The sequence below is a fragment of the Canis aureus genome, chromosome 27 (genome assembly GCF_053574225.1).
Source record: "Canis aureus isolate CA01 chromosome 27, VMU_Caureus_v.1.0, whole genome shotgun sequence".
Taxonomy (NCBI): Eukaryota; Metazoa; Chordata; class Mammalia; order Carnivora; family Canidae; genus Canis; species Canis aureus.
This window is the reverse complement of record NC_135637.1, coordinates 32,935,614-32,955,794: the sequence shown is the minus strand read 5'-3', so window position 1 is coordinate 32,955,794 and position 20,181 is coordinate 32,935,614. Positions and strand designations below refer to the sequence as shown.

At 56.7% G+C, this 20,181-nt stretch overlaps 1 protein-coding gene across 1 annotated transcript in view; it reads right to left on the bottom strand.

The window, feature by feature from the left end:
* GGT1 (gamma-glutamyltransferase 1) overlaps positions 1-20,181 on the bottom strand; it is a 29,508-nt gene that overhangs the window by 3,205 nt on the left and 6,122 nt on the right. Inside the window, exons 2-9 of the mRNA XM_077874512.1 lie at positions 7,975-8,140; positions 7,227-7,404; positions 6,503-6,633; positions 6,279-6,365; positions 3,117-3,309; positions 2,590-2,747; positions 1,508-1,657; positions 924-1,060 (exon numbers count right to left, since the gene is read on the bottom strand). Coding sequence (XP_077730638.1) covers positions 924-1,060; positions 1,508-1,657; positions 2,590-2,747; positions 3,117-3,309; positions 6,279-6,365; positions 6,503-6,633; positions 7,227-7,390 — 1,020 coding nt within the window. The 5' untranslated portion in view covers positions 7,391-7,404; positions 7,975-8,140. The remainder of the gene's footprint in view (positions 1-923; positions 1,061-1,507; positions 1,658-2,589; positions 2,748-3,116; positions 3,310-6,278; positions 6,366-6,502; positions 6,634-7,226; positions 7,405-7,974; positions 8,141-20,181) is intronic.

The window sequence follows — 20,181 nt, the reverse complement described above, 5'->3', positions numbered from 1 at the left end:
GGGAGCAAGGAGGGCAGAGCGTGAGAAACGGATGGAGTGGCCAGGTGTGCTCTGAGTGGAAGCAGAGGAATGGGGGCAGCAGCTGGAGACTCTGAAGTGAAAAGAGTATGCCTCTCTCGGGAATGATCTGTCAGGAAGGGCAGGATGGGAATGCCAGAGGCAGAGCAGTGCTGCAGGAGGGGCATGCTGAGTCAGCAGGTGGAGGAGCAGGGGGCCAGCCTCAGCCAGGAGGGAGGCCTGAGGGGGAGGCCATGCAGTGGCCCTAGGGATATGAGACACCAGGTCACTGGCTGGGGCGGGGAGCGGGGGTGGGGGCATCGGGAAAGAAGAGAGATCCAGGAGAGCAGAGGGGCTGCAGGGCAGCTGAGAGGCATAGGTCAGTGTGATGGGGTCAGCAGGCCTACCCCAGAATGGGGGGATCCAAGTAGGTAAGGGGGGCCAGGAGGAGAGTCTCAGTGAAGGCCCAGCCTGGAGCTGGGGCATCTGGCAGTGAGTAGGTCAACTTGGGGAGGGCCTGGGTGAGGGATCACAGAAGTGTCAGCTCCTGGTTGTGAGCAGTGAACCAGAGGCCCAGGCCAATGACACCCAGGACGCTGCCCCGTCCCCACCCTTCTCAGGACCCTTGAGGACTGCCATGCCCCCATGTATTCCTCACTTCAGCACTGAACGCTCCAAGGTGGGAGTGTGGCCAGGGGTAGGGGCCACCCATTACTCATTGCCAAGTCTATCACACTGTGAGCTCCTGTGGCAGAGGGCCAAACTCGAGGTCTCAGTCCCTCCTAGAGCATGGTAGGCCCACCACCAAGGCTGGTGGTAGGAATGGATTAATAGAGCATGTGTGAGGCTGGAGTGGCCCCAGGGAGCCCTTCGGGCACCTCCATGGCAGGACTCCCACCCATCACAAGCCAGCTGCTGCCTCTCACCTCCATCACACTGACAAATTTGGGGTCCCCAAGCAGGGTCCTCTTGGCATAGGCAAACCGGAAGGCCTCCACGATGCGGTGGTAGGTCAGACCCTTCTGCTCGGGTGTCTCCACACTCGCCCGGGAGAAGTTGTACCCTGGTTGAGCAGAGATGGGTGCACGTTGGCGGTCCCAGGTCCCTTGGGACGTCTCAGCTCGGCCAGAACAGCTGGGGGCCACAGGGTAGGCTCACGTCTTCCCTGAATTACTCTGTTTGGCTCAGCTTGAGAAAGGGAACAACCTCTGGGCCTGGGCCTCAAATGTCCAGCCGGAAGGGCTACCCAGTCTATGCAGTCCCAGAAGACCACTTGGATTTTCCAGACACCTCCTCTGGACCAGGCCCCCCTCACTGTGAACTTCCAGCCCAGAGTAAGTGGGCAAGCCAGACAGACCCTGTCACCTCTAAGCCTTTGCAGGGGCAGTTCCCACCCCAGGACACTGCTCGGCACCTTTTGACCTCCCACTCCTCCTCCTCCTCCAGCCCCTGCCCATCGCCCCTCACAGCCCTGGTCACTCTGCACTCATGTCGCATTGGGACAGCTCACCCTTGAGGATGTTGAGGATAAGAGCCAGCACGGGCCCACTGAGCGGGGCGCTGGGGACGTAGAGCTGGCTGTCACCAAGGCTGATGTTCAGGGGGTTCTCTATCAGGTTCGCACGGTAGTCGTTCAGGTCCTTGGCAGTCACAATGCCCCCTGCCAAGGGATGGCAGCTCAGTGGGTGGACACGGGGGTGGGGCCCCAAGTCTGACAGAAGCACCGGGCCATCAAACTGGAGGCCCTGCCCACCTTGGGGGTCCCCCCCCCGACTTCTCACTGCCAGGCTCAGGCCAGCTGCCCTCTACCTGTTTGCCCCACTGACCTCCAGGTCTGCTCTCTCTCCTCCTGGCAGCCAGAGAGTTTTCTCCAAGTGGAAAACATCTGCTCCCATCTCCCCACCACCTCCAATGACTAATGGGGGGTGAAAGGAGGCTTTTCATTCTACAGGGCACGGGCTCCAGACAGACCAGGTATTTATAGGCTAATTTCCTGCCCTGTGCTAAGTGTCAACATGCTAATCACCCCCTCTGTGTCTCTGACAGAAATAACAGTATGAAGAAATCCATAGCTGGGAAGGGAGAGGCCACGGGCAGGCTGCCTGGCCGAAGTTCCTCAGCCCCTGTCCCTACTTGCGGTCCCTCCAAGGCTCCTCTCCCCAAGCCCACCCTCATCTGCTGTGACCCTCAGAGATAGTTAAAGCCCACCCTCTCTGGGCCTTAGCCTTTTCCCTCTACCAGGAATGTTTTTCCTCTGTCCAGCCTCCTCTGTAGCTCAGGCACAACCTCCTCTAGGAAGTCCTCCCAGATCTTCGTTTCAATGCTCCCGTACCCGGAGCTCTGGCCTAGGCCTGTATTTACCCCCTGAGAACTTTCTCTCCTGGACTGTACTGGTCTCTCGGATTTGCCCTAACCGAGAGCTGTGGATCCATGTGGCCTGTCACTGACTGCAGATGTATCCTGGACACCCCGCTCCCCCATCAGACGCTGCCTGAGGGCCCAGTGGCCGGGCCGGGCTGGACCAGAGGACCTGGGGCCTCGGAGCTCTGGCTCAGGGTTCCTTGCCCAGGGCCCCTGTGGTTATGCACTCACCAGCTGCCTGGATGTCCTTGACAATCTGGGCTGTGAGGCTCCCATTGTAGAAGGCCTGGGCTCCCTCCGAGGCCAGCGTCTTGTACGTTTCGGCCAGCCGTGGCATGGTCACTATGTCCCCCTCCTGCAGCACCTTCCCGTTGTGGCAAAACACCTCACTGAGGCATAGAGGCTCTGGTGAGGCCGGCAGGCGGGGTGGACTCAGCCAGCCACTCTCAACCCAACCACACAGGAGATCCAAGGCCAGTGAGCGCCTGTCCACAGGTGGGTGGCCCTCATCCCCGGGTGTCCAGCCTCTGCCTCCTAGAGCCCCTGCCCCTCGGGATACATCGCCGGAACCCCAGGCACTGGGCTCAGGGGTGTGATGGGATCCCACACATGCTGGGAAGGGTTCTTATATCCCAGACCTCATCCCTGTATCAGCGCGGGTTCCTGAGAGCACCCTGCGAGACATTCACAGCCTGCAGGGACCTTGGGCCTGTCTGCCCAGCCTGTGCCCCAGGGCAAGTCAATACCCGCAGACATACCACAGCTCAGTCTTCTGCTCGATGATAGCCTGGTTCTTTTTCAGGGCTGCTGCCAAGCCCTTCCCCACAGGGAAGCCCTGGAGGGCCAGCTGGATGCTGGGCTGGAAGAGGCGGGCCCAGGGCAGCCGCCCGTGCCGCTGGTGGGCCAGCTCGTAGCCACGGAGCTCACCAGGAACCGCTACCGACAGCCCCCCTGCGCGGGGACAGGGACACAGTGAGAGGCTCCAGCCCGGGGACGTCAGGAGGGATGCTGTCTCAGGCAATGACCCAGGAGGTGTGACACCACCGGAGCCCTTCTGACCCTGGGGCCACCTATTGCAGCCTCACTGGTTCCTGTGGGCTCTGTCCCTACCCTTCCTGCACAGGCCACTTGCTCCTCCCCCAGATACCTGCACAGCTCCCCTCACCCCACTCCAGCCTCTGAGTCTTTGCTCAGACACCCCCTCCCAGATGGGATTAGTGAGCTTTTGGAAGGAAATGGAGGTGTCATTTCTGGACTCAGCAGGCAAGAGCGTAGATTGGTTAGGGACGCATGACAAAGCCACGGGAGGGAGAGGCGGTAGCTCCTGTGCTGGGTTCTACTGTCCCAGGACTACATGTCTGCCTCTGCAGAGGCCATCAGGTTCGAAATCCTGTGCCAGGCCCACAGCTGCTCACTAAAACTGTGGGGAAGCCAGATCCCCACCATCTCCCCATCTGAGCCGCTTTACCCACAGGCTCAAAGGGTCCACCAGGACCCACCAAAGTCCCCAGTGCAAGCCTGGGCCACCCCTGACACTAAGCCGGTGCCAGGGCAAGACCTCCACCATCCTCCTTTCTACTATCCCAGAACAAGGACTTGAGCCCAAACCCCTGCCCTGTACCCTCTCTGGGCCTCAGTTTCCCCATGTGACCACAGAGAGTTTTGTCTCTTCCAGTTGACCTTAGAGGAGCCCACAGTTCCACTAGACACATCCGTGAACCCTGATCCCTACCCTTCCCCACGGCACACTATGCCCGAAGCTGGACACTGATGCCCAGACACCTTCTTGCTTTCATCCCAGGATGACCAGTGCCATTTTGGCTATTCCCAGACTAGGTGGCTTCCAGGTTCATAACAACCTGAAATTGGGACCAAGAGCCTTGTCTGCACATCTCAGAAAGTCTGACACCCAGCCCAGAACTCTTCCCATCTTAAATAAATGCTGTCCTGACCTTGGGTCAATCAGGTCTCACACCACCCTGCTCGCAAAGGTCACCAGTGACCTCCACACTGCCAGACCAGGGTCCCCTGTCAACATCACCTTACCGGGCCCATCACTCCTCCCGGGTTACCTCTGCATCCCACCTGCCAGGCTCTGCTAGAGTCTCCTCTGTCTACCCTCACTCTACTGGTGCCTCCCCCAGATCAGGTCTTCAGGTTCCACTTATTTGCTGACAACTCCAAATGTACTCTCTGGCCTGGCCTGCTCCTCTGATGGCCAAATCTGAGGATGCGCCTGCCCACGCAAAAAAGGCCTCAAACTTAATGCACTCAAAACTCAACTCCTTACTGTCACCCAAACCCACTCTCCCACAGCCTCACTGTTCTTTCTTAGGGGCACCACTCCCCCCCCCCACTTCCCGATGCAGATCAACAACTGGAGGGTCATGCAGGACACCTGGCATATGTGTCACACCCAAGCTATCAGGCAAATGCACGGGCTCTACCTTCTAAGTGTGTTGAGTACCAACCACCTCCCAACACCCTCTTCTCTCCCTGATTATCGTGGTGACCTCCTGACGGGCCACCTGATGGGCATGCAGCATACTCCCTGACCCTTCTGCAGCAGCCCAAGGAGTTCTTTCAGATATAGGGTAGAAAGGCCAGCCCCACAAACACCCTAGGGGACACTGCTACCTCTCTGGGACAAGAGGTAGGGTCTTTGCAATGACCGAGGAGGTGTGACACCACCGGAGCCCTTCTGACCCTGGGGCCACCTATTGCAGCTCACTGGTTCTTGCGGGCTCTGTCCCTACCCTTCCTGCATGGGCCACTTGCTCTTCCCCCAGACACCTGCACAGCCCCTCTCACCCCACTCCAGCTTCTGAGTCTTTGCTCAGACGCCCCCTCCCTGAGCAGGCTGTTCTCAGTGAACCGCCCACCTTGTGGCTCTTCCAGCCTCTGCTATCCTGACACCACATGGTTTGACTGGGCCACAGATTTTGCCTGGTGCCTTTGTCTTGTCTCCTGGCTTTGGAAACAGTCCTTAACATTTTAAGAGGTGCTCAATAAGTCCTGGTTAAATAAATGACTTCCAAGCGTCCCTAAGGTGCTAAGACTAAGGGTTAAGCACTCACACTGAATGATTTCATTTCTACCCATTCAGAGTTTCCCAATGGATACGAGAATTCAAAGATTCTGTATGTTGGAGAGGACTCCATGGGGGCTACTCACAGGACCCTGCCCAGGGCCCAAGCCCCAGGGTCAGAGCCTGCAGTTGGGGATCAGACCTGTTATGGCCAACGGCCCAAACTTCCTGCCCCCAACCTCCTATCCCGCAATCCCTTTGGGTCCTTGGAGCAGCACCCCCTGGTGGCCACTGCCTTCCCCTCAGCTGCATGGGGTGATTGAGGGCCTCTTCTCTGCACAAGACCTTGTTAAAAAAAGACAGACTCTCCTGCCTCTTGAGAGCTATCACCACAAATGAACAACTAAATGGATGCCTTTGAAAGAGGCAGGGTTTCAACAGCCCAGGTTCAATTTTAGCCTCAGCACCACCCAGCTTTGTGACCTCAGTTGGTTTGCATGACCTCTCTGGATCTGTAAAATGAGATCAACACAGTGCTTCCCCAGACTCCCCAGCATATAAGGAGGATTCAAGGGGTTCATCGGTGAAAAGGGCTGAGCAGAGTGCCAGCCCCAGTGGCCCTCGGTAGATGAGAGCTGTTGAAATAATAATTATTCTCTCCCTGTAGTAGCACAGGATGGCTTTGGAGGGATCTGAACAGAAATAACAGAAGCTCCCATCTCTTTTCTCTCTGTAATGAAGGTCTGGACTGTTCAAGACCTGTGTTGTGTGGCCAGGAGGGGATGGGAAGGGTGGGCATCAGCACAGCCAGAGCTTTCCCCAGTCCCAGATGCCCATGCTTTCCCAGCAGCTCAGCCCAGCTCTGTACTCACACCCTGAGCCTGCACCTCACCTGTCTGTGACTGCTCCGAGCTGTTGAACATGTTGTCAGAGGCCAGCCCTGGGGCCACCTCGCGGGCATTGATGATCTCAACTTTTCCTGGAAGGAGAAGCAGGTGGGAAGTCTGAATCAACCCCAGTCCCTCACCCCGGGTGAGCTCAGGGGCCACCCAGCTCAAGTCTAGCCTGAGACACACAGCCCCTGCCACTCACCTCCCACTCCCCATGGGCACTCACGTGTGGTGCTGTTGTAGATGGTGAGGAACAGGCCGCCCCCGATGCCCATGCTGTGGACATTCAGGAGTCCCACGCACAGCAGGGCTGCGATAGCAGCATCCACAGCCGAGCCGCCGTCCTCCAGCACATCCCTACCCACAGCATTTGGTGGGGAGTGAGCACTCTAGGCTCCCCAGTCCCCCAACATGTGCACCCTGCCACCCACCTCCACCCTGTCTGGCCACCTTGCCCAAAGGGAAGAGGAGCCCATAGTTTTCAGGTTTTACATATAACTTTAAAATCAAGGGGCTTCTATGTTCTTCCTTTTCAAGCAAACAGATGTACCCGACTTTTATAATAGAAAGAAAATTGGAAAATTGTTACTTTTGTTAGTAATTTTTTTTTCTGTTTAAGTCTCTAAGTGGGAACTGATCTTTGTGTATAATGGGAGGCAGAGCTCTAAAATAGCATAAAACAGCAATTTATCCAAAGACACAAATATCCTTCAGTCTGAGAAAAGGGACCCAGCTGGGCACCAGGAAACCCGCATCCTGATTTTGGAGTCAGTATCCCCTTCTGCCCTGACCAGAGGCTGCTAGAAGTTCCAAGAAGCTCCATGTGCATCAGACACCCCTGGTCTGGGAAGCTCACATACAGGTGGGGAAACCGAGTCTCAGAGGGATGATAGTCTTGCCCAGATCCATTTGCTGTGCTCCTCCTGTGTTCCTATGCTCTGCCCACTCACCTCCCAATCTCCGAGCAATGCTTGGCGTCTGTGGCCACGGCTGCCCTGGGATAGACATGGTTGTTTGACTTGGAGGCTGAGGGCAGCCAAAGGCATAGGCCGATGATGAGGATGAGCACTATGGCCACACCCACCAGGGTCACCACCACGTACAACTTCCTCATGGCTCCCCTGCTGCCTGGTGGGAGTGGTAGGAGGTGCAGTAGAGGTTAACAGGATTAGGAATTGCCACTAGCTAGCCTTTGGGCACACCCTGACCCTCACCTCACAAGGTACAGCCCATAATCAAGCCTCAGAAACATGTTCCTGTGTCTCCTTCTATCCCCCTAGAAAACGCATGGGCTGTCCAGCTCCCGGATCTTTGCTTAGGCCATTCCCTCTGCCTGGCTCTGTCTCTGTCCTCCCAAATCTCTCTGCTTTTCCTCAGGGCCCCTTCCCAGTAAAGAACCACATCTCCAACAGAAACCTCTCCTGGGAGCCCCCAGATTCCACATGCCCCTGCTTCTGCAGGGCCTTGTCTATCTCCCACAGTGGGAGCCACTGCCAAGCAGGGAACTCCACGAGGGACAAGCCTGGCCTGATCCTTCTGTGACCCCTACCTCAGCCCAGAGCCAGGCACCATCCATGGGCCTCTCAGAGCGGCCTGCCACAGACTGTGGGGCTCAGCTTCCATTGTACACTCAGAGACAGGACACCCCACGGTCTCCTCCTGAAATGGCCAGACGAGCTGCCCGGGGCAGGGGCCTACCTTTGTCAGCAGATGAGAGCCCCACGCTTTGCCTGCAGGGATGGCAACAAAAGCCAGGGGGGCTTGGCTGAGACAGCTGATGATATAACTGGGATTTTCCTCTGTGGTCTGCGGCCACAGGATCTGCTCCAGAGAGATACCCTGACCACGCAGCCTCCTCGTTCTCCTGAAAATCGAAATAGTGTTCCTGAAACAGGCCTAGTCAGCCCTCCCCAGGGAGCTCTGTGAGGAGGTTCTTCTGCCTCTAGATGAACTCTGGAGTTGAAGAGGAGGCTGTTTGTGGAAGATCTCCAGGCACAGCTGAGAAAGAGTTTGCCTAGAGGAAGGCCCGGGTTCAGTGGTGTGAGTGTCATATGACAAAGTGATGAAGCCCACATGTGCCAGACCAAGGGGTTGGGGCACGCAGTCTCTGGAGTCAGCCCATCCCATCTAAGTCTTGCCCCTCAACTGGGGCCTTTGGCAAGTCACCGACCACCTGTGCAGCAGGAAGGACACAGGCATCCTATGGGGGATGTTGCAGAGATGAAGCAGATTGGAAAGGGTGAAGTGCCAGGTGAGTGTTGACTGTAATTATTGTTGGCTACCAGGGTCATCCTCTGGAGGCCTGGCTGGGGCAGAAGGAAGATGGTCAGGCTTCTGCTCATTGTTTCCCCTTTGACTACCTTCCCAGCCTTGCTGGGAGGGACAGTGGTGAGCCTTTGGATCCCTTCGGTGGTGGCAGCAGGTGAGGGGTGTGACCCACACAAGGAAGAAGAGGTGTGGTGACAGAGGCAATCTCAGTTACCTCCAAAGAGTGGGTGTCTGTCAGCAAGCCCCAGGCTGGGACTCCTTGGGTTCACCCTGTCTGTCAGAGGGCCTGAGCTCCAGGGCCAGACACGGTGTCCCAGAGATGGTCTAGGAATGGAGTCCCATCCCACGTCGCAGAAATCCAGAAGCTAGTCGGCATGGAAGGGCTTTCCCCTTCCCGGCTCAGTGGGCAGCCATACAGCAGACACAACCCTATATCCCCAGTGGGATTCAAGCCAGTCTCTCTCCACCATGACTGAATCCAGGCACCAGCTTTCCTGGCTGGACTCCTGCAAAGCCTCCTCCCTGCACTCCCTCCCATCAGCATCACCGGCTCCTCAGTGCTCCAAAGGGCCAACCAGACCCTACCCCTGCCACTACTCCAGGCATCATCTATACCCTCTGCCTTCCAGTGGGCCGGATGGCCCTCAGAGCACACCCTGGAGGCTGGACTGGGTTAAAGATTAAGGATTAAGAATTAAGAATTAAGATTTAAGGGTTAAGGGTTAAGGATTCCTGGTAGAGACAGCTATGTTGGTTGGTCCCAGGGGCCTCAGGAGCCCAGAACTTTATTACATGTGGTGGGGTGGATGGGACAAGGAGGCCAGTGACCCGCCTTCCCAGCATGGGCACAGTCGCACCTGCCAAGGAAGCCCCCCAGTCCCATCCACTAGGCACCCTGGGGGCATTGCCTCATTTCTCCTGGGCTTGGGGCTATGAGCCAAGACCCCCTTCAGGGCCCTCCTCTCTTCCCTCAGGCCTCTGCACTGTCCAGCCACGACCTCCTGTGGTCTGTACTCCAGCCTCCCCTAGCTGCCCATCTCTCTGTCCATCCACTCAAGGGATCAAGTGGGCTTCCAGAAGGACAGGAGGCACCCAGCAAGGCTCAGACTGCCAGGGACTATACGAGAGGGGTGGACAGCCCTGACCCCCATCCTCTCCTCCCTGGGCAGATAGCAGGGAGGCCTAGCCCCGGCCCTGCAGGCAGACATACCCTGCCCTGCGGAAGACACCCTGCAGGGGACTGGGCTTCCGTTTCCCACTGCCTCTCCCACACCCCACATTTTTCTCAAAGACTTATAAAATAATGTCCAAGCCCAGAGTCCTGGCTCTCACCCAAATCATGTCAGGAGGAGAAACTGAGGCCAGAGAGTAGGTTGGGCAAAACACTTGGCCTCAAACCCCCACCCCACTCTTCATGCCCCTGGTGGGCTTACCTGAGGCCCAAGGTTCGTGGTGTCCCAGGAAAGCTCCTGTTCCTCAGAAGTTCTGGACTGGGACATGGCCAGATTAGTCTGCCTGGGAAAGTCTGGGCTAGACCTCCAGCTGGGCTCCCCCACTCCCAGGAGTGGCCCAGAGCTGCGCCTGCGCCCCTGCAGAGCTCCTCAGGGGGCCTCTGAACTGGGATTGGGATGGGGGGAGGGTACCTCCAAGGAGGAGCAGAGGCAGGAAAGGGGCAGGAGAGGGCAGAGGAACTCTCCTGCTCACCTAGTCCCAGAGGGGGCACGCGGCTGGCCAGGACACACAGCAACCCCGTGTGGCAGTTGAAGGTGTCTGAGTAGGATAGAAAGAAGGCTGTCCTCTAAAAAATCCTGCCTGGCAGAGAGGACAGCCCCAGAGTCTGACGTCATGGCAGCAGGGAGGCTAGAGACTTGGCCTATCACTAAGTGACTAAAGTTCACACAGCCCTGGGAGGGCCCTGGGCAGGAGATGGGAGGTGCTATGACAGTAGTGACTCTTGGGGTCCCATGACAATGGTGGGAGGTGAGGGGTTTGGCCCCAACAGGGAAGGAGAGGTGCGGTGACAGAGGCAGAGGGTCCCCCTCTCTTAGACTCAGTTCTCCCCACAGGGTAGAGTCCACTGGCAAGTGCGCCTCCAGCAAGCCCTAGGCTGGGTACTCCCTGGCTCACCCTGTCCCTGTTCAGAGCATCTGAGCTCCAGGGCCAAACATGGTGTCCCAGAAGCAGGACCTGAGAGCCCTCACCACACTGCTCGGGCAAATGCCAAGGGGGCCTTCCTGGAACACAGCCTGAGGCCTTGAGTCCAGACCAGTTCCACTGCCTATGCAGGAACGTTAGCACCTCTGGGGATCCCTGGGTGACCCAGGATCGAGTCCCATGTCAGGCTCCCTGCATGGAGCCTGCTTCTCCCTCTGCCTGTCTCTCTCTCTCTCTCTCTCTCCCTCTCTCTCTCTCTCTGTGTGTGTGTGTGTATCTCATGAATAAATAAATAAAATCTTAAAAAAAAAAAAAAAAAAAAAAGAAATGTTAGCACCTCAGGCCCAAGGAACCTCCTGAGCAGCCTGGAAAGACAGGGCGCAGAGAGGGCCAGAGCTGGTCCCAGTCACAGAGCCCAGCAGCGCACACCTGGCCACCCTGTACCTGCCTCTAAATTGCTGCAATGTCCCTGACCAGCCCACCGAGGGGATCTTGAACCAGGAACAGGTGCATGCCCAGCCCAGGAGACTTTGGACTCTGCTTCCCATTCCCCTTTGCCCTCCATCTGCCAAGAATAAGGATGAGCCACTCCTTAAGTCATGGCTTCTTCCCTGGCCCCCCACTAGTGGTATCTAGGCTGCCTGGGAGCCCCCACAGTCCCCATCTGGAATATCTAATCTATGACCATCCTACAAGGTTGTGTCAGGGGATAAGCAGAGAGACAGAAGCTGACCACCCTGAGTCATACAGTCAAAACAAGTCTTATCAAAAAACAAAACAAAACAAAGCAAAAACAAGTCTTATCCTCATCCTCTCACCCACGGATGAGATCCACCAAAAAATGCATTCCTATGAAATCCTCCATAGCCCCAGGATGGGGGTTCTATGACTAAGCTTTTTCCCCCCAGACATCATCTGCAGACCAGAATGACTGAGAAGATGGACAGGGCAGGATCTGCGGACCAAGGCCCATGACCTGTCCCTGAGAGCTAGACACCAGCCAGGATGTCAGGGGATTTGCACTGCAGGGCAGTCAGCTGGGAGGGGTCTATAGTGGAGAGACACGGGGCTCTGTCCCTAGTCTGAGCCTGCTCAGCAGTTTTCTCCCTGCCTAGGAAGGCATAAGACACGGCAGTATCAGCCGCAGCAGGAAGGTAGGAAGAATGTGTGAGTGGGCAGAGGGTAGCGCAGACCCCACGGGTGATTCCAACAGGAAATCCCTGGCCTGGGACAAGCGGGGATGGGGAGAAAGCTGCCTGGGGGCTCAGACCTGCAGCTGCAAGTTCCAGGGAGGGGAGTCAGGAGGAAAGGGGTCTCATTAAAGGCTGTGTCCACAGAGCCCTATTGGGGGCGCCTGGGTGGCTCGGCGGGTTAAGTGTCTGACTTGGGCTCAGGTCATGATCTGGGGGTCCTGGGATCAAGCCTGGGGTCAGGCTCCCGGTGGGGAGTCTGCTTGTCCCTTTGCCCCTCCCCCTGCTTGTGTTTTCTTTCTCTCTCTCAAATGAATAAAATCTTTAAACACACACACACACACACACACACACGCACACACACACACACAAAACCCCAAAGACGTAAAATACAGAACAAAGAACCTTCCTCACATGTTGAGTGTGTCACATTCTATTCTGGTCAGCCCCCCAAGCCCCTACACGCCAAGAGACGCCCTGAGGGGTGTCAGTCTGGGGAAACCACGTCACCCTAGAAAGGGCTGCAGGGGCTGGCTTGAAAAGTCCCCAGGCCCCAGCGCTCCTGTCCTAGGCATATAAGACAGAGATACTGACTCCACCATCAGCACCACCCCCTCCCAATACAGACAGACAGACAGACGTGCACACACACACAAATGGGCGTGTGCGCTGTATCTAGGCTGAGTGGAGCAGGTTCCTTCCAGGAAACCTCAGGGAGGGAAACAGGAAGAAGCCTGGGGTTTCTCTGTTGATCTTCCAACCCAACCTGATGGCTGTGTCACCTCAGAGCCCAGGGGTGAAACGGGCACAACCCCAGACCGGTTCATAGGCCGGAAACCAAGGTTTAGGTTGAAGCAGCTCACACAAAGTCAGCTGGCCCAGTGGGAGATGTGCGGACCTGCAGGTTGGCCCAGAACCTGTGCCCCACCAGCCCTAACACCTCCACCGGCAGAGAGGACTCCCTCCACCCCCCACCCCAACCCCCGACCCTCTGCATGAGAACATAGCTCTCAGCCCTGGCCCACAGCCCTGGACGGGCCCACAGCCCTGGACCGGACACTTACCACTACCCAGGCCCGGGGTTGGGATCTGTCTCCCTCGCTAACCCCCTGGTAGCATAAGGTTGAGAATTAGGGAAAGCTCCCTTCCGAAGTGCTTGACAACCACTAAGTCGGATATCTGTTGAAATAGCTATATGAGCTTGCAATGACCACATGGTGGACACCTCCTTGCACAACTGAACCTGCCTCACGCCCCATCCCAGCCACAAAACAGAGCCCACAGAGGGGCAAGCACGGCCAGGGGACACAGTACCTCAGCCCCTGTCACAGGCCCCTCACTCTAGGCTGCTGGGTACTCCTGGGCCTCAGTTTTCCGTGCTGCACTCTTTCCTCTTAATTCCAAAAGTCCACTTCCCAGGTGTCAGTGGCTTCTTCAAAGACTTCCTCAGAAGTCCAACAGCTTCATGTGACCCTCCACCCACCCCACACCTGTGGCACAGTGAGCCAGAAAGCCTGGAGCCATAGCCTCAAACCGCCTTACCAGACAAAAAAGCACAGCACCCCCCAGCCTCCACTCAAGCCTAGACCTGGTCAGAAAAAGACCTGAGCAACCCCTCTGCAGGATCCAGTCACACCAGCCCGGTCTCCTTCACCCTGAAGGTCAGCTCACTCCCATTACTCAGGTGCATAAACTGAGGCTGGAGAGGAAGAGGCCAGCATCTGGCAGAGCTGGAACTGGAATCCAGGCTTCCAACACTTCCGGGAGGCCCGAAGCCTGAGCTACCCCGACCTGCAACGTCCAGTAGCTCAGAAAGGATGAGCTGTACTTTGGGGTCACACAGCACTGAGGCACAGCCAGATGCCCCTCCTGGCTCACCTGGCTCCAGGGCTGGTCTTCCTCTGCTCTCAGCACAGAGCTGAGTCCCCAGTGCCCAGCTATTACCCAGCTCCTCCCCTCCCTCTCTCTGCCGGCTAGGGTGGAGGGAGGCTTTAAAGGCACAGGAACCTTTCCAGGTGGGAACGAGGCTGGTTCCTAGTCCTGTCCCTGGAGGCTGTGTGGCCTCTTTGAGTCCCATGGAGTCCCTAACCCTGAATGCAAGGCCTGAGCTTTGAAGGCCTCAGTGGGGCTAAATGAGGCTGGGCTTCAGACAGAAACAGGTCAGGCCAGGGGTCCCTGGGAGCAGGTGGGCTCCCCTGAACTTACGATGTCCAGACAGAGGTCTCACAGTGTTGGGATATAGCCAGATACCCACTCCACTGGGGTTTTGGGACTGTAAGCATCTGAGGCTCTAGCAGACCTGAGGAGCCTAAGATTCTCTCCACAATTCTGGAGTAGGGGATGCTCCTCCAAATATGCCCTGTCCCTGACTCTTGGGGCTACAGGTGGGTGTCTAGGGGCTGTTACTTCAAGGACCCTGGTCACCTGAACTGAAGGGAGTCCCATGACCCAGGAGAGCCTTCCTCATCCCCTAAGTTTCTAGGAAGCAGGAAGACTGATGGAGGACACATGGCAGTGAGGGCAGGAGATGCGGTTGCCTGCTCATGCCCCTTCCTGCTCTGGCCTATCAAATGAGATAGGGTGGGTGCCCCCACGGGGTGGCAGGCCCGAGACTCCTGTGTCTCTGAAAGAGATCCACTTACAGCCTGCTGCTTGCCAGAATTGCCACTACCAGCACAGCCCGGGCTGAAACTCGCCCATCCGTTCATTCCCCCGTCTAAGCCTGGCCTGTCCAGATTCTTTCCTCGAGGAGTCCCCAGCAGGACTGGAGATGGGCTAAGTATGGTCAGCCAAGGAGGAGGCGGAGGAGCCAGGGCCCTGGAAGAGAGGCAGACACCGTGATGGGGGGCCTTAGGAACCCAGGCAGAGCTGGGATGGGATTGGGTAGGACACGTCAGGTGGAGGAAACCACGTGAGCCTGAAGGCTGGCACTGGATGCATGTGTCTCTGAGAGTAGTGAGGGCACAAGGGAACCTCTTGACCTCCCTGGGCCCTTCCTGAGCCCTGAGGTGTCAAGGCTAAAAAGGGAAGTGGCTGAACTCAGACCCTGTAGGCCAGGCCAGTGAATCTGGACTTTGAAAGCCCCAGGAGGCTGGTGAATGTGTCACCTGGCTGGGTAACCCATTAACCCCAGGTCACTCATTAAGACTCTGGTGGGTGACCAGAGGGTAAGGGCCGTGGGAAGAAGGGAGTATTGATGGCTGGGGACCGGCTGAGATGAGTTCTCTGTGTTCTTGTTCCTTGAGGAGTTTCCTGGGTGAGGCTGGCCCCTAGCCAGGGGTAGTTGCCAAGGCAGCATGAGAAGGGGGACCACCCCACCATCCTGGTGCCTTTTATCTCCTAATTACTCCTACTACGCAGGTACCAGCAACCTAGAGTGCCTTGGTCAGACAGAAGGAGATAAGGGGTAGGGCACCTGGCCCATCTCTTCTGAGAAATGAGGAACCACTGTGGCCTTCCTGTTCTGACAGGCTTGGTTTGTCCTTGCTCTGCATCTGGGGAAAACAAGGCATTGGTGGGGTAAGAAGCATGCTCTAAGGAAACCACAGCCTGAGAGGGGAAGAGACTTGCCCAAGGCCTCTTGGTAGACAGTCCCATGACTTGAGAAAGGCCCGACATGCCACTTCCTGAAAGCAGAACCTCTTTGCAGCCTCCATCGTGCCCCACCCTGCTCTCGGGTCCTGGGAGGGGCTGTGACCAAGCCTCAGGAAGTGTCAGGTGAACCTCAGGCCCTGGGTAGGCCTTGGCTGGTAGAGACACCACCTCCCAAAATGCAGTCTGGAGACTCGTGTGTGATCCAGGAGGGCAGGTCCAGATTCAAGCAGTGCCTGACCTATCCTCCAGAACTGCTGGGACAGGATCTCAGGGCCCACTGGGAGCCAGGAAACCTGATGTTGCCCAGACCTTTAGTGTACCTTGGTATCTGCACCAAGGAGACTTTTGGTAAATTGGCTGAACAAAAATGACTTTGATGCTCAACATCATAGCATCTTAATCAACTTTAGGATCACAGAATCTCAAACGTTTGGTCTCTGATGTCTCATCTCCAACACCCCTAGAAAGGTTGGCTTGCATACCTGCCCTGACAGGGACCTCACTACCTTTAAAGACAGCAAGACTGTGATTGCTTGGCTAGTTCTCCCCAACATCAAGCCCCAATTTTCCTTCTGTAGTTGTGAGGAGTTGGCATGCTGTAGGTGGGCCTGGCTTCACTTCCTGCCCATTGTCTGAGGCCACAAGCAGAGGAGCAGGAGCCAGTCTATACCCTGTTGCTAGGTGCCCACAGCCTCTCAGAGTCACACAGACCACAGACCATATGGAAGGAAGGCTCCAGCTCAGTGAGGAGGCTGGTGTCACCCAATGGTAGCAGGAAAGCAAAGCCCCTGCACCCTCAGAGCCTGGCTGCTGCTCCCCCTGGCCCCATCTGCACTTTCACCATTTCAACACCTATCTTTGAAGTATGGATGGAGGCTGGAGTGCTGCCAATGTGTGGGCCTCCAGAGACGTCAGCTCATTAACACCTGGGAATGTCTGGCGGCAGGGCCAGTCTGGTACCTAGTGGACCAAGTCCAGCTCCCAAGCCCAGAGGCAAGAGAGCAGCAGAGCCAAGGGCAAGGGTTCTAGGGTGCCTGGGTTCAAATTTAATCACGCCCCCTCATGGTCTAGGGTCTCCCCTTCCTGCCCTCAGTTTTCTATCGGGAGCAGGAATCATTAAAATAACTAGGGGTGCCTGGTTGGCTCAGTCAGTTAAGCATCTGCCTGTGGCTCAGATCGTGATTCCTGGGTCCTGGGCTGGAGCCCTGGATCCCAAGGCTCCCTGCTCAGTGGGGAGTCTGCATCTCCCTCTCCCTCTGCCCCTCCCCCTGCTCATGCTCTCTCTTTCTCTCTTTCTCTTTCTCAAATAAATAAATAAATAAAGTCTTTGCAAAAAATAAAATAGAATAACTGTTAGGCAGATTCACTGAGGTGGCTGTGCACAGGCTACAGGAAGGGCCCAGTACCTCCATGGTCCCCACACCCAGGCCTGCAGTTGCCTCTGTCCTTGCCTAATGAACGGCTCAGGGCTCAGAGGTCATAAGTGCCCCCCTCCTGGCTGCCCTGCCCTCTCTGCCCACCGGCACCCAGTGCAGGTAGCATTTATCCTATCACCTCGTAATTATCTATGGTGTCTGGGAGCTCCAAGGGGGTGGAGGAGAGAGGCTGAGCCCCGTCCTGCCCCGTCCCCACCCTGGGGTAGGGCCTGGTCTTGTCTCCGAGGGGGGGGTCACTGACTCAAGCCTGCCTGTCCTTGCCTCTCCAGCCCCTACCCCCTACTGTGCACCCCACCCACCACCCACCCCCAGCCGGGGGTAAGTAGACCTGTGATTCTCCTGATGCCAAAACCACCCAACACTTCCCATGGGTGCCCAGCTAGCCCTCTGTCAGGGCTTCTAGGAGCCCCCACCCCTGCCACCTCATTCCTTGGCCTCCTGCACCACTTCAAGCTGAACTCAGTTACTCTCTGAGTCCTGTTTGCAACATTTCGTGGGCTGATGTTTCAGATGCCTCAGGTCAACTTGCCTGCCTAAACCTGAGCTAAGGAACAGCCCTCCCCATACCTCCACCAGACCGCCTATCCTCACACCCCGCGCCCATCCCCAACCTGGTCCTGTCCAGCGGCCTTGCCCCCCCACACACACCCCCTCCGGGCTTCACCTGACCCGGGCCCCCCTCACCTGGCAACTCCTTCTCCGCGTCCACAGCCCTTCCACCGGTTCCCTACTGCAGCCCCATGCTGAGCACTGGAGGACGTCTTCCGTCTTCTCTCACTTTTAAGCCTTCAAAGGTCCCCTTTGCCCTCCAGATAAATTCCTGCCTCGCTAGGGCCCCGCCCCCTTCCCTGCGAGGTTCCTCCCAGGCTCCCCGCTGGGACTCCAAGCTGGCACTTCCTTCAGACCCCAGCCTCAGTGCAGCCTCCTCCGGAAGTGCCCCCCACCCTCTGCTCAGGTGTCTCCTTCCACTCCCCGGGGGAGGGGGTTCCCGTGTGGCCTCCACTCCCGTGTGGCTCCCCGTCCCTGTGGGCTAGCTGTGGGCCCGCCTTCCCATGTCTTAGGCTCCGCAGTATCCACGAGGCCCAGTGGTCAGCACTGAGTGGACAAGAGAACTCAGTACAAAGCCATAGAAAACCAGTTTGTAAAAACACCCGTGTGCTGGACTCTTTCTTTATCGTGTCTGATCCTACAATAAGACGGCACCTGGGCATTCTATTGCCCGTGTTACAGATGAGGAAGCTGGGGCTTGCAGCAGCTGCCACAGTGAATTGAGCAGCATCCCCCGAATTCACATCCACCCGGAGCTCTGGATGTGACCTTATCTGGGAACAGAGTCTTTGTAGATATCATTAGTGTGGGCCCTAAATCCGATAACCAGTGTCCTTACAAGGTCATGTGAAGGGGGAGCCTGGGTGGTGCCGTCAGTTAAGTGGCTGCCTTCTGCTCAGGTCATGATCCTGGGCTCCTGGGCTCCTGGGCTCGAGACCCCCATCGGGCTCCCTGCTCAGCGGGGAGTCTGCCTCTCCCTCTCCCCCTCCCCCTTGCTCATGCTTGCACTCGCCCTCTCCCTCTCTCAAATGAATAAATAAAAAATCTTGAAAAAGGGACGCCTGAGTGGCTCAGCGGTTGAGCGTCTGCCTTCGGCTCAGGGCATGATCCCAGGATTCGGGATCGAGTCCCGCATCGGGCTCTCTGCGAAGAGCCTGCTTCTCCTTCTGCCTGCGTCTGTGCCTCTCTCTGTGTGTCTCTCATGAATAAATAAATAAAAATCTTAAAAAAAAAAAAAAAAAGCCATGTGAAGAGAGTGTGCCTGGGTGGTGCTGTCGGTTGAGCATCTGACTCTTGGTTTTAGCTCAGTTGTGATCTTGGGGTGGTAGGACCAGGCCAGCTGGGCTCTGTGCTCAGCGGGGAGGCTGTTCAAGACTCTCTCTCTCTCTCTCCACTGTCTCAAATAAATAAATCTTTAAAAAGAAGAAGAAGGGGCAGCCTCGGTGGTGCAGCGGTTTAGCGCCGCCGGCAGCCCAGGGCGTGATCCTGGAGACCCAGGATCGAGTCCCATGTCAGGCTCTCTGTGGAGCCTGCTTCTCCCTCTGCCTGTCTCTCTGCCTCTCTGTGTGTGTGTGTCATTAATAAATAAATAAAATCTTAAGAAAAAAAGAAGAAGAAGAAGAAAGCACTGAAGAGAGACACACACACACAAAAAAAGAGAGAGAGAGAGAGAGAGAGACACACACACACACACACACACACACAGGTAATAAAGCCAGGGGTTAACAGAACCCCAGGTGGCAGTGATGTCGCTGAAACCAAGGAACGTCAAGGATGTCAGCAACTACCAGAAGCTAGGAAAAAGCACAGGAAGGTTCTTCCCTAGAGCCTTCAGAGGCAGTGCAACCCTGCCAATGCCTTGATTTCGACTTCTAGTCTCCAGAACTGTGAGAGAATACATTTGTTTTAAGCCATCAAGTTTTTGATAATTTGTTATGACAGTGACAGAAAACTAATACAGCTGCCTACTTTGCCTGAGTTTGTTCACCCTACAAGTGACAGGTCCAGGGGATTCCAATCCGTCCTGAGCCTGTACTTGTGAGCCTGTACCCCCTCCACAGGGATCCCTGGCCCTGCAGGGCAGGCTTACAACACATCCCTACAGGGCCAGCTCCAGGAGAAACTGTTTCTGTTGAGTGTCCATCTGCTTCTTTCCTCCTAGTGAGTTCCCAAACCTTCCTGCATCCTTCTTTGGAGGGGCTGCCAGAAGGCTCATTGTCACCTGGCTCCTTGCTGAGGTACCATAAACCCTGCTGGTACCTGGGCTTGGTCTATCCCACTGGGTAGATACAGAAGAGGCCCAAAGGTCCAGTTCCAGCCACAGCCACAGCCCTTCTCCCCTCCTGCTGGGTCATCTGGACTTTGGTTCCCTGTCACTCCAGCTGGGCCACCACATGGGGTGGCCAAGAGCTTGGGAAGCCAAAGGTGTGACTGGCACCACTACTTGTCTCCTAGCAGGCTCCCACTTGGAGCCCAGGATGCTCCCCAGCAAGGCCTGGGGTTTGGCTATGTCTCTCCCACCTGACTCTCTGACTCCCCAACTTCCCACCTCATTGGCTGCCTGGGGACCCAATTCAAGCCGCTGAACCTCCATTTCAACCCTAGTGCCTGGGAGGACAATCATAGCACACTGCTTCCCTACCCCCACCCCAATGGGGTCTCCACAAACACAGACCTACTGAGCAAGGCCATTCCAGGGAGAGATGCCAGCAGCC